At 44.0% G+C, this 13,944-nt stretch overlaps 1 protein-coding gene across 1 annotated transcript in view; it reads left to right on the top strand.

The window, feature by feature from the left end:
- OCA2 (OCA2 melanosomal transmembrane protein) overlaps positions 1–13,944 on the top strand; it is a 234,574-nt gene that overhangs the window by 28,536 nt on the left and 192,094 nt on the right. Inside the window, exons 4-8 of the mRNA XM_060015744.1 lie at positions 1,042–1,099; positions 3,164–3,236; positions 4,609–4,769; positions 6,535–6,617; positions 7,848–8,001. Coding sequence (XP_059871727.1) covers positions 1,042–1,099; positions 3,164–3,236; positions 4,609–4,769; positions 6,535–6,617; positions 7,848–8,001 — 529 coding nt within the window. The remainder of the gene's footprint in view (positions 1–1,041; positions 1,100–3,163; positions 3,237–4,608; positions 4,770–6,534; positions 6,618–7,847; positions 8,002–13,944) is intronic.

Here is a 13,944-nt window from a genome sequence, read left to right as displayed (position 1 = left end):
CTCTAATAGATGTTTCAAAAAAAAGTATTAAAAATAGTTAAATTAATGCTTCCTGCTTTAAAAGGAAATGTTTTTTGATTCCTATTTGAATAGGAGCTATTGATCATAATTTGGAAGGGTGAAATATTACTCATCAAATTCATTAAATCTGAGAGAATGCAAAAGAAGGTTTTACCATTTTGAAAGGATCAGAAAGGTTTTGAAAAAGATATCCCTATATAGACTTTATTCCTTTGTTCTACAAACATGTGTCAAGCACAGGCTGTGTACCAGCACCCTTCCTTTTGCAGGGCCAGAGCACAAATACCCCAGGGCTTGCTCTTGAGGAGTGGCCAGGGGAGAGCACTCCCCAGCACTAGGCAGTGATTGTGTCTTCAGGAGGTAGGATCTGGTGGACCCTGGGGAGGTGACAGGAGCAGAGATAAGCCTGGAGTGGCTGCCAGGCCCACATTTGCCAAGGACCTGAGGGCTACAATTAAGAAGTGTGTAATGATGACTGGGCCAGGGTGCCATCATGAGTCCTAAGAGGGCCTGAATGTCTATTGAATTATCTCCTAAGGAATTCTTAAAGGACTCTGCTGGTACAACTGGTTATAGCATTGCAATTTCTTTCTTGAATTGTTTGGTTATGTCTCAGTCGATGTTTATTTGATGATCAAATCCATATGCCTACATTCCAGAAAACTTAGGGGAAAATAATTGATAAATATGAATCTGAGAGCTGAGATGAAGCTTGTTTCCAGGAAACTAGAGCCTTTAAAAGGCTAGTGAAGAGGCTCAAATCTTGATCTTCAGCATCTCTGATAAGAAGCAGTGTTCAGACACTCAGGGTTAAGTTTGTTCCCCTCTATAACCTCCACAAATCTGCTGTTGTCCTCAGCAGTATCCTCTTTCATACCATGTTATGGGAAGAATTTCACACATGTGCTTTGAGATAAACATTACCCAAGGCTTCAGCAGGCATCTGAGGTTTGACAGTTTGGGGCACATGCAAGCAGGACTGCTGTCAGTGTGACCTGGGGCCTGTCTTTTCTCTTGCAGGTGCTGTGTGCAGTGGCTGAAAGTCACGGGCTTATTTGTCTTTGTGGTGCTGTGCTCTGTGAGTACCATGGCACCCTGAGCTCTGCTGTCTGCTCAGCAGAGCCCCCGGGTGCATTGTGCTGGGTAGCAGGGCACCTGAGGTGTGGGGCTTACACATTTCTTTGGAGGTGTTACTGAGGGTGTGTGGAATGGCAGCCTGGGGGTGGCTAGGGAGCCCTGCCCTTAGCAATGCTCCTCTGTTGTTGTTCCCAGTCATACAATGGAAGCCCTGAGGACCTGGCTTTGCTCTGTGGAAGGCAGTTAGCTTACCCGCAGGTCTCAATTCCCACCTTAAGCGGCTTACCAAATTCTCTTTTCAGCCACAAGCAGTAAACACTCTTTAGTTGTGTTGGGACATGTCTAGCAATCATGGGTGCCCCCAGGAATGTCTCAGTGCCCCTTTGGGATGGCTCCCAGCTGACCCACCCTGTCTGGGAGAGAGTGAAGTTCTATGTTTGCCCCTTCCCTGGAGGCTGCTCTGATTTTACTTGCCCATACATCCCCAGGGAGGGCTGCAGAGCCAGGGCCCTGGAGGTGACCTAAGTGTTCCCTCTGGCTTGAGGGGTCACGAGTTTCACTGCCAGCATTTGTGTGGTGTGTGCCCTGATGTAGCCCTAGCTGAGATCACATTGTATGCACTCAAAATGTATTTGCTGAATGAGTGAGTGTGAGGTCCCCCATTTGCGTGTGTGCATGGGGGTGTGAGGCCCCCATGTCTGCCTGTGTGTCTGTGTGTGTGCACAAAGGTGTGAGGTACCAAGTGCCTGGCTGTGTGTTTGTGTGTGTGCATGCCTCTGTGGGACGTGTGGGTCTTTTTCTGTCTGTGAGCATTTTGAGGTTGTGTGTGTGCCTAGGGACTTATTGTTAGAGTTAATAGTTACTTATTTTTAGCATTGGCATAGGATAGTTTGTGTGGGCCAGTTTTGGGAGACACAAGTAGGTGGTTTGTATGTGCCGCTGTGACAGGGTATGAGATTGTAAGCAAGGAAGGGGTGGGTGAGTGGTGTTTCCATACCTGTGCCCTGTGGACTCCAGGACTGGTGTGGCTGTGGCTTTTCTCTGTAGGCAGCCTGTGGTGACAGCCATGCTGGCTGCCCTTTGTGACTGGAAGCTGTGTATGTGACCATGTGTAGCTGTGAATACATGGTCTTCATTATCTGTGTGTGTGGGCATGAGGGTTGGGACTCTATGTGTGTGCAGGATTGTACATGACAAGAGTCTCCTCTTCTCAGTGTGACATATAGGGAACAATGTTGCATTTCAGACAGCAAGGGTGCATGAAGTCAATACTGGCTGAATTGAAATGAGTAGAGGCATTCTTTAATAATCCACATGGGAGGAGAGCAGTGGCACAGAGAAAGGAAATCTAAGCACAGAACAAAAAAAAATTGCATTGAACTCTGAAAACTTCATGAGTTTACTGTTTTGGCTACCAGTTTGCCTTTCTACTTCCTATTCACACAGTTGTGTGGCTCTGAAACCCCAGCTGCTTAGCATAGCCTGGTGGGTGGGTGTACTGGGATATCCAAGGAGGAGGTATGGGTGGCCCAAGTCTCCCCTGACCCCTGAGAGCTGACCTGAGCTCTGTGTCTAGTCTTCATCCTTCTTCTGGTAATTGAAATTTTGGTGATTTGTGGACACAATCCAAAACAGAATTTGAGGAATTTGTTTTGAACTTCTGTAATCTGTTATCTCATCATCACTTTTACTTTCTGATGAAGTATAAGATACTCTGCAAATTCCACAAGCATGTGCTCCCACCATCATATGGATTGTATTTCCTACTCTCCAGTATGGGAAAACCATGTTTACCCTCCTCTGATGATTTAATTTTATGGCTGGGTATTTAATCCTTAAAATTGACAAATATCAATAATCAAGGCCCATTGTAGCAGAAATAGTATAATGGATCAGAATTTTATCTTTTAATATCTCAGAAAAGCTATTTAGAGTAAGCTGGTGAATTTTGGATACATCAAGCAGCACCATTATCATACCCGTATTTTCAGCTCTTATCAAAGTTACTTAAATCCTATTGCTCTCACACCACAAATCTATCATTAAATGTTTCTGATTGTTACAGATTTCATTTAGCCTGTATCCAGATGAAGGAAAGTTCTGGCAGTTGCTGGCTGTGTCACCGCTGGAAAGCTACTGTATCCAAACCCGTACTTAGATGGACAGTCGCTCATGGTTGAGTCACAAAGTGAAGAGACCCGAAAACTATCATGACTGTTGCCCAAGGTCACAGCCTAAGCAATTACCTTTCCTCCCTGTGTGTGTTTTGTTCCTCCAGGACGTTTGGTGAAAGATGAGGCTTCAGAACAGAAGGGGAGGGGCACTAGTGAGACTGCGATGGGTGGGTGGTGGTGAGGTTCCCCATGGAAGTGTGACAGCAGCCACACAGTGCATTTTAGTTAAGGCCCGGCTTCCTGTGGCTCTTGGATACTCTGTTCTGTTCCTTGCACCCACCCTCTTGTGTTTTGGCTTGGGTGGTTCCTCTTGACCTATCTTTAAGTTCATTTGTTCTTTCCTTGGCTGTGTCATCTGAGTTTGATGATTGCTTGGTTTCTTATACTCTGGGCTCTCTTGCCTTTTTGTAGGCCTCAGCTGCCATAACAGAATACCACAGCCTGGGTGGCTTATAAACAAACAGACATTTATTTCTCACAGTTCTGGAGGCTGGACATCCAAGGTCAGGGTGGGCTGATTTGATTTCTAATGAGGGCTCTCTTTCTGGCTTGCAGATGGTCACCTTCCTTCTATGTCTTCACAGGGCCTTTCCTTTCCTCTGTGTGTGTGTGTGTGTGTTTATGAGTGTGTATATAGAGAGAGTGAGAGCTCTCTCGTATCTCTTCTTACAAGGACACTAATCCTATCAGATCTGGGCCTCACCCTATGACCTCATTTAACCTCAGTTACTTCCTTAGAGGCCCATCTCCAAGTATAGCCACACAGGTGCTCAGGGCTTCAACAGATGAATATGGGGGACATGGACATTCAGTCCATAGCACTGAGGTAAAGTTTTAAGCTTGGAGATGATCACACCTTAACTTCTATGGGCCTTAGTTTTGGGGTGGGGGGAGTCATGTAAATCTAGTTAGAGGTTGGCTGGGTTGTGGTTTGTAGTTGCCATGGTAACCTTCAGTGCCCCAGACAGTTGGAATTTCTCGGCCTCTTTCCATCTGTCCACTGCTCATCATGAGTCCAGGAACTGGGGCAGGCGTTTTATGCTGGCTGCAAAGAGTAGAAGCAGAGATGATAGTAGGATGGGAGACACCACCTAAATGTTAAACCAGAGGATCCAAAACACAATTAAACAAAGCAAAACCAGTTGTGCATGTCAGGGGTGAGGGGCTGAAGAGGTAGGAGCAGTCAGGGCAGTGACACAGGTGGAAGGGACAGCCTGGACATACATTTCCTTGTGCACTTTCCAAGATGGGTGTTCTCTGGGAAGGTGGGAAAGGTTGGGGGGGGCCCTCCAGGCCTCTCCTCCTTGATTTGTAGTTCACCTTGACAGCCCCCCAGCTGTGAACCTCAGCAGCCATGCAGACTCCATGCTGCTCCAAGTGGACCTGGCAGGGGCCCTGCTGGCCAGTGACCCAAGTCATCTCGGGAGAGAAGAGCACGTGGTGGTGGAGGTGACCCAGGATAATGCTCCAGGCTCCAGGAAGTGGTGGCCACAGCAGGTTATACTCATAAGTTATTTGAAAGGAATTGTAAAAACTCATTTTACCTCTTTATAAATTGAGTTTCCTCTCTAATTGATTTGATGGGAGCCATAAGGCAATGACACCATTATTAGGCAAGCCCTTATCTTTTGCTTTGTCTTTGAAATTCTCTTTTCTCTAAGACAGTTATAAAACTCTCACCATTTCAGTAAAGTCAGGCTTTTGAGAGTTTTTTTTTTTAAATTTAGAGTGATTTTACTGGGCAATTCAGGGAAACATTATATATTTGAAAGTGCAGTTAAACCTGAGACTTCAAATATATAATGTTTCCTTCTGTACCATGAGGTACTCCAATACTACGGTCCCCTTGAGTTTGTGGACACTTGGCTAAGACTGTGCCTGGTTTCCTCAAGCTTCTGCTTCTATAGCAATAGGACCTTGTGCTCAGTGTCTAAGCCAAAGCCTTCAGTTCACATCCTGTGAAGGCTAGGAGAGCCAGCAGTGGCGTTGTCACCATGTCCCAGAGCCCAGACAAGGCCTGGCCCCTCTCTGTGCATCCTGACTTGTGCCCCAAGGCCTGGCCTCAGTGACTCCCCTGGATTATCATATGAAGTCGTATCCCTAGTTCATGGGTTTTCCCTATTGTAACTAATAGAAGGAAACCCTGCTGGTACACAAGGCTGTGTCATCCAAAATGGAGTGTCACTGGAGTAATGGTGGGTTACTGCCCCATCACATTTTTCTGCCATGCAGAGAAGTGTCCCCAGAGCCAACGCCTCATTATGAAGAAGGCTGCGGTTTCATGGGCAATGGCTGATGTTGCACTGGTATTCTAAACCGGTGGCTCTGGCTGTGGTCTTAGGACATAAACTTGGCTTCCCTGTTTGCAGCCCACAGCTCACTGGCTCCTCAGTAAAGACGAGGTAGGCACATTTCATCTGCTGTTGGCTCCTTTTGTGACCTTGTGTGGAGGAGGGCATGACCTTTTGCAGCCTGCTGACATAGTTGCCTGCTCCAGAAACACAACACAGGAGATCTTTACTGAAGGATTTTTTTCTGATACACTCTTTCCAAGCACGGAAGTGTTTAAGAGAACTTTTGATCTCTCATTCATGCTTTGACCGATTTCAAAGTTCCTATTTTCAATTTTCTTTATGATTTGTGGGCGGCAAGACTCCTGTCCTCCCATTGAAAGTTCCCTGGCAACCTTAGTCAGGCTGCCTGCATCTGCCTGGGTACACCTCCATCTCTGCACACATCTGGCCCCTCTCAGCTGGCTTCTCCATTCCTCTGCTCCTGACAAGCCCACGTACAGGCACTTTGGCCCGCAACAAAGGCAGCTCATCCTCTGGCCCTCCCTACCACAGGCTCCTGTGACCTGGGTGTGGAGAGTTTCCTGCCTTCAGTTTGCAAACAGGAAGCAGTTTTAAACAAGCCTTTCTCGTCAGTTGCCTCAGTGGGTTTAGAAGACTCCAAGTCTCCAGTAATGTGAAATGATTTCCTTTTCTCTTAATATATCGTATTTACTTCTATATCTTTGTGTCTTTGTACATGAATTCTGTATTTGTACTTCCGTATTTTTCTTAAACACAGCCCTCCAGTTGTGGACATTTCCAGCTGCACACCACCTGGCCATCTCTAGTGTCTCCGTGCGAAAAGGCTTCATGCTCCTCTCTTTCTCCTTTTCTTATTCTAAACAAGGACCTACATTGAACAGCGCGGGACCCCAGGTGATGGTCCAGGTTCAAAGCCTTACCAGGATTTCATGCTTTGACTTTTACAGGTCACTCATAACTGGACGGTGTTTTTAAATCCAAGCAGAAGTGAGCGCACGGTGCTGAGCAGGACCTTTGAGGTTCTGAGCAGGTGGGTCTTGGTGACTGAGGTGTTGGGGAAGCCCCTCTGGGACACACTCACCTAGAGAAGTGTGACCCTTGGGACACCAGTTATGAATAGCCAGGCCAGTTACGGGCTTGCATGAGATGCTCCTTTTGGGTAGACAGTGAACATGAAGCTGTGGCCGGGGGTCAAAACCACACATACCAGGAAGTAAGAGGATTGATTACAGAGCCCATTTTGAAGCAAATGGTGTTTTATAGCTGCTGCTTTAAATTCATTAATATCATGAAGCTATGCAATGGGGAATTCTAGAAAATCTTAGGATTCTTTTTTTCTTTAATGCCACTCCGTATTAAGTCTGTACTCTTGGTTACTGTATGAGTTTGCTAGGCCTGCTATAACAAATACCACAGACGGGTGGTTTAAACAGTAGAAATTTATTTCCTCAAGTTGTCAACAGTGTGTGTCTCTCCTGAGGTCCCTCTCCTTGCTGTGTAGACACCATCTTCCCCCTGTGTCCTCACGTGCTTGTTCCTCTGTGCATGTCTGTGCCCCAAACTCCTTTTCTTATAAGGACACCAGTCATATTGGTGTCACTATTTTTGACTTAATCATCTTTGTAAAGATCTTATCTCCAAATACAGTCACATTCTGAAGTGGGGTTAGGAAGTCCACATATTGAAGGGACACAATTCAGCTCAGAACAGTTACTGAAGTTTTAGAAAGTGCTTTAGTTTCACCATGGCACATGCTGTTGATGACTTACATGCTTCTTGTTCCTGGTGCTTTCACACCACTGGTGACAACCTGTCTACCTGTTCTCAGGTTGCACATCCTTTTCCAAATCTCTCACATGTGAGAATAGTCGGCTGTGCTATTTGTTAGCAGGTAAAGCAATCAGATATGTGATAAGGAGGAAGAGGGAAAGTTAAATGGCTAAGCACTGTGAACTTCCCTGCTCACTGTTCATTGTTGGAGTGGCAGCTGCAGCAAAGAAGGCGCTGCCTGATGGGGGCTGAGTAGCTATGTCGGGGGGCCTGGCCACGGGGAGGCTATGCATGCATCTCACACAGCTCGCCTGTGCTCAGGGCTCCTCACCTGCCAGGTCAGGCATTGTGTGAGTCACTCTGAGATCAGTTCAGGCTCTGGTTATGGCCATGGATGGTGTGTTGGGAAAGACACCGAGGGAGCAGCACTAATGGTTGATGGCTGGTCTGTTTCCCTTATCAGTGGTAAGATCTTTGCTTCATTCTGCAGAGAGCCTGTTTCCATCAGCGTTCGAGCCTCCCTCCAGCAGACCCAGGTTGTTCCTCTCTTGATGGCTTATCAATACCTCCGCACAAGCATTGAAGCACAAGTGACCATGGCTGCGGTCATTCTTGCTGGGGTCTACGTGCTGATTATATTTGAGGTAACTTGCATGCCTGCTCTCCTGGGTTTATCTGTGCACCCACAAGTGTATTTTAACACTTACTTGTTGGGTGCTTAGGGATGGGCTCAGTCTTGCATCTTAGTCAAACTGAAATAGTGTCTTTCCTAAAAAGTGACATTTCCCTCATTCTAGGTAGAAAATTGCTCTGTACTGCAATATCTGCTGAATCTTGGCAATTGACATATGCAAGATAAGTTTTGCCAGGCACCAGCAAAAGTTTATTGAGAGAACTGAATATGCATGTGATTTTCTCACCCTCACTTTGCTGCTCACACAAAGTGTGATCCTGAGGGGACAAATGTTGGACCTCTCTGAGACTCAGGGCCTTCTTCTGTAAGATGGGCATGTTAAAATGCCCCCTAGCTGCTTCATAGGATTGTGTGCATGATGCAGACCTGGGAAACCTTGGGCTACATGTGGGGAAGGATTATTATCTTTTATGCTTATCAACTCAGCTAATGAGCCTTTTCACAAGTGATCTCATGTCCCATAAATTCAATTTTTCTGGGAAACTTTAAGTGTGGCTATACCTTCAATAGCATGGAACAAAGTACAGACACTGCCTGGGCTGGGCAGGTCCATCGTTGGTTTGATTGTGAAACCAGATTTACAACAACGAGTTGATGGGAATGTTGGCTCCAGTGGGCTGAGCCTGGAGGGTCAGGAGAGGATGTGACTGTGAAGAGGTGTTTCTTCCCGAGGTATGAGAAGTGCCGTGGAACTTCAAGGAGGTGAGCTGAGGGAGGAGTCACCAGGATAGTTCCTGAAGTCCCCTGCGGCTGTCTGGGCTGCCTGGCTCCAGCAAGTTGAGCCCCTAGCTGTCCAGCAAGGTCCACTCACTGGTTTAGTTGCTCTTTCTCTTAATGTCTCTTTTATTCTGGGGCAGCTCTATTCTCTCCATTCTTTCCCTATTTTCTTTTCAATCAATATTATCATTGTTTCAGAATTCCTATGGCCACACACACACTCTGTGATCCATCAGAGTCCAGAGGGGTCCAGGAGCAGGTCGTTGAGCAGTTTTCTCCCTGAGAGGCCACAGACAGCACACTCCTCCCTCTGTGGCAGTGTTTCTGCCAAGGGCAGGATGCTTGAGATTCAGAGCCCAAGGCTGTTGCTGGGGGCTTGTCACATAGGCACCCTCAGCCCACCAAAGTCCCAGGCTCCCAGAAGTAAGGCAGATGTTCACAAAAAGTCACATTTTTATACCAACAGTTTAGGCATACTGGTACAGCAGAATCCAGTACTCCAGGCCCACAGAGCAACCTTATCACTTGGTAACACAGGAAACATTTCAAAAGCCAAGTACTCAGATGTCAGCCAAGGCCAACCCTGGAGCAGGCTCTTCTAAAGGCCCTTCTAATGATGGCTGCCTTAGGCTTGCCAGGCCTTTACTGCATCACCATCTGGTTGAAAAATCCTATTCTGTTTTTCTGTAGAATATCCTGCACCCTGGATTGTTACTCTAGTCCCTCCATCTCCGACAGACTACAAGTTAGATCTGAAGCCTTCAGGTTAAATTTTGGGGCCCATAGGCTTCACAGGTGTGCTGGGAGTTTGAGTTGTATCCAGGAGAAGGGATCTGGGTGTCTTCCTTTCAGGGATGCTGAGATTGCCCAGTGAGTTTAGGTGGTAGCAGCCCAGCCTGTTTGTTGTCATGCTCCCTGCTGCTACCTTTGCTCTTAATGGCTTTAATACCCACCAGGGACCATTGCCTGACTCAGTGGTTTCATTAGCATTTACAGTAAACTTTCTGTCCTTCATTCTACATTTATAAATGATTCATTCGGTATTGAAGAATTTTCTCCCACCCAATTTCATTATTGTGAAACACACTTCATGCCAGAGACACAAGATTAATTTTCTTTTATTAATGATTTTCATAGTAGTGAATAGCTGCCTTAGCAACTTACAGTGGTATCCACTGAGTTATTTTGTGTCTCTTAGATTTTTTTTTTTTTTTTTTTTTTTTTTTTGCGGTACGTGGGTCTCTCACTGTTGTGGCCTCTCCCGTTGCGGAGCACAGGCTCTGGACGTGCAGGCTCAGCGGCCATGGCTCACGGGCCCAGCTGCTCCGCGGCATGTGGGACCCTCCTGGACCGGGGCACGAACCCGCATGCCCTGCATCGGCAGGCGGACTCTCAACCACTGCGCCACCAGGGAAGCCCTCTTAAATTTTTTTGAATATCATTTTGAACTTATGGATATAATAGATTCAGTGTGCTTTAATCAATCACAGTCACTAATAATTAAAAAAATACAGTCCAGTGTCAATTTATTTATTTATTTTTGAATTTTATTTTATTGTATTTTTTAAAATAGCAGGTTCTTATTAGTTACCTGTTTTATACATATTAGTGTATATATCTCAATCCCAATCTCCCAATTCATCCCACCACCACCGCGCCCCGCTTTCCCCCTCTGGTGTCTATATGTTTGTTCTCTACATCTGTGTCTCTATTTCTGCCTTGCATACTGGTTCATATGTACAATTTTTGTAGATTCCACACACACACGTTAATATATATGTTTTTCTCTTTCTGCCTTACTTCACTCTATATGACAGTCTCTAGGTCCATCCATGTCTCTACAAATGACCCAGTTTCATTCCTTTTTATGGCTGAGTAATATTCCATTGTATATATGTACCACATCTTCTTTATCCATTCATCTGTCGATGGGCATTTAGGTTGCTTCCATGACCTGGCTATTGTAAGTAGTGATGCAATGAACATTGGAGTGCACGTGTCTTTTTGAATTATGGTTTTCTTTGGGTATATGCCCAGTAGTGGGATTGCTTGCTGGGTCATATGGTAATTCTATTTTCAGTTTTTTAAGGAACCTCCATACTGTTCTCCATAGTGGCTGTATCAATTTACATTCCCACCAACAGTGCTGGAGGATTCCCTTTTCTCCACACCCTCTCCAGCATTTGTTTTTTGTAGATTGTCTCATGATGCCCATTGTAACTGGGGTGAGGTGATACCTTACTGTAGTTTTGATTTGCATTTCTCTAATAATTAGTGATGTTGAGCAGCTTTTCATGTGCTTCTTAGCCATCTGTATGTCTTCTTTGGAGAAATGTCTATTTAGGTCTTCTGCCCATTTTTTGATTGGGTTGTTTGTTCTTTTAATATTGAACTGCATGAGCTGTTTATATATTTTGGAGACTAATCCTTTGTCCGTTGATTCATTTGCAAATATTTTCTCCCATTCTGAGGTTTGTCTTTTTGTCTTGTTTATAGCTTCCTTTGCTGTGCAAAAGCTTTTAAGTTTCATTAGGTCCCATTTGTTTATTTCTGTTTTTATTTCCATTACTCTAGGAGGTGGGTCAAAAAGATCTTGCTGTGATTTATGTCAAAGAGTGTTCTTCCTATGTTTTCCTCTAAGAGATTTGTAATGTCCAAGCTTACATTTAGGTCTTTAATCCATTTTGAGTTTATTTATATTTATTTATTTATTTATTTGAATTTGTCATCTTGTATTCTTTTCTTTTCCTTTTTTTAAAAAAATATTTATTGGAGTGTAATTGCTTTACAATGGTGTGTTAGTTTCTGCTTTATAACAAAGTGAATCAGTTATACATATGTTCCCATATCTCTTCCCTCTTGCGTCTTGCTCCCTCCCACCCTCCCTATCCCACCCCTCTAGGTGGTCACAAAGCACCGAGCTGTGCTATGCAGCTGCTTCCCACTAGCTATCTACCTTACGTTTGGTAGTGTATATATGTCCATGCCTCTCTCTTGCTTTGTCAGAGCTTATCCTTCCCCCTCCCCATATCCTCAAGTCCATTCTCTAGTAGGTCTATGTCTTTACTCCTATCTTGCCCCTAGGTTCTTCATGACCTTTTTTTTTTAAAAAAATCTTTATTGGAGTGTAATTGCTTTACAATAGTGTGTTAGTTTCTGTTTTATAACAAAGTGAATCAGTTATACATATACACATGTTCCCATATCCCTTCCCTCCTGTGTCTCCCTCCCTCCCATCCTCCCTATCCCACCCAACTATGTGGTCACAAACCACCTAGTTGATCTCTCGGTGCTACGTGACTGCTTCCCACTAGCTATCAACTTTATGCTTGGTAGTGTATATATGTCCATGCCACTATCTCACCTCGTCACAGCCTACCCCTCCCCCTCCCCATATCTCAAGTCCATGCTGTAGTAGGTCTGTGTCTTTATTCCCATCTTACCCCTAGGTTCTTCATAACCATTTTTTTTCTTAGATTCCATATATATGTGTTAGCATACGGTATTTGCTTTTCTATTTCTGACTTCGCTCTGTATGACAGAGTCTAGGTCCATCCACCTCACCACAAATAACTCAATTTTGTTTCTTTTTATGGCTGAGTAATATTCCATTATATATATGTGCCACATCTTCTTTATCCATTCATCTGTTAATGGACACTTAGGTTACTTCCATGTCCTGGCTATTGTAAATAGAGCTGCAATGAACATTTTGGTACATGATTATTTCTGAATTATGGTTTTCTCAGGGTATATGCCCAGTAGTGGAATTGCTGGGTCGTATGTTAGTTCTATTATTAGTTTTTTAAGGAACCTCCATACTGTCCTCCATAGTGGCTGTTATCAATTTACATTCCCACCAGCAGTGCAGGAGGGTTCCCTTTTCTCCACACCCTCTCCTGCATTTATTGTTTGTAGATTTTTTGATGATGGCCATTTTGACCGGTGTGAGGTGATATCTCATTGTAGTTTTGATTTGCATATCTCTAATGATTAGAGATGTTGAGCATTCTTTCATGTGTTTGTTGGCAATCTGTATATCTTCTTTGGAGATATGTCTATTTAGGTCTTCTGCCCATTTTTGGATTGGATTGTTTGCTTTTTGATATTGAGCTGCACGAGCTGCTTGTAAATTATGGAGGTTAATCGTTTGTCCCTTGCTTCATTTGCAAATATTTTCTCCCATTCTGAGGGTTGTCTTTTGGTCTTGTTTACGGTTTCCTTTGCTGTGCAAAAGCTTTGAAGTTTCATTAGGTCCCATTTGTTTATTTTTGTTTTTATTTCCATTTCTCTAGGAGGTGGGTCAAAAAAGATCTTGCTGGGATTTATGTCATAGAGTGTTCTGCCTATGTTTTCCTCTAAGAGTTTTATAGTGTCTGGCCTTACATTTAGGTCTTTAATCCGTTTTGAGTTTATTTTTGTGTATGGTGTTAGGGAGTGTTCTAATTTCATTCTTTTACATGTACCTGTCTAGTTTTCCCAGTACCACTTGTTGAAGAGGCTGTCTTTTCTCTACTGTATATTCTTGCCTCCTTTATCAAAGATAAGTTGACCATATATGCGTGGGTTTATCTCTGGGCTTTCTATCCTGTTCCATTGATCTATCTTTCTGTTTTTGTGCCAGTACCATACTGTCTTGATTACTGGAGCTTTGTAGTATAGTCTGAATTCAGGGAGCCTGATTTCTCCAGCTCCGTTTTTCTTTCTCAAGATTGCTTTGCCTCTTCGGGGTCTTTTGTGTTCCCATACAAACTGTGAAATTTTTTGTTCTAGGTCTGTGAAAAATTCCATTGGTAGTTTGATAGGGATTGCATTGAATCTGTAGATTGCTTTGGGTAGTAGAGTCATTTTCACAATATTGATTCTTCCAATCCAAGAACATGGTATATCTCTCCAACTATTTGTATCATCTTTAATTTCTATCATCAGCGTCTTATAATTTTCTGCATACAGGTCTTTTGTCTCCTTAGGCAGGTTTATTCCTAGCTATTTTGTTCTTTTTGTTACAATGGTAAATGGGAGTGTTTTCTTGATTTCACTTTCAGATTTTTCATCATTAGTGTAGGAATGCAAGAGATTTCTGTGCATTAATTTTGTATCCTGCTACTTTACCAAGTTCATTGATTAGCTCTAGTAGTTTTCTGGTAGCATCTTTAGGATTCTCTATGTATAGTAC

Source organism: Delphinus delphis, chromosome 7, assembly GCF_949987515.2.
Source record: "Delphinus delphis chromosome 7, mDelDel1.2, whole genome shotgun sequence".
NCBI classification, from domain to species: Eukaryota; Metazoa; Chordata; class Mammalia; order Artiodactyla; family Delphinidae; genus Delphinus; species Delphinus delphis.
Note: the sequence above shows the minus strand (reverse complement) of the source record. Positions and strands in the feature narration are given on the sequence as shown.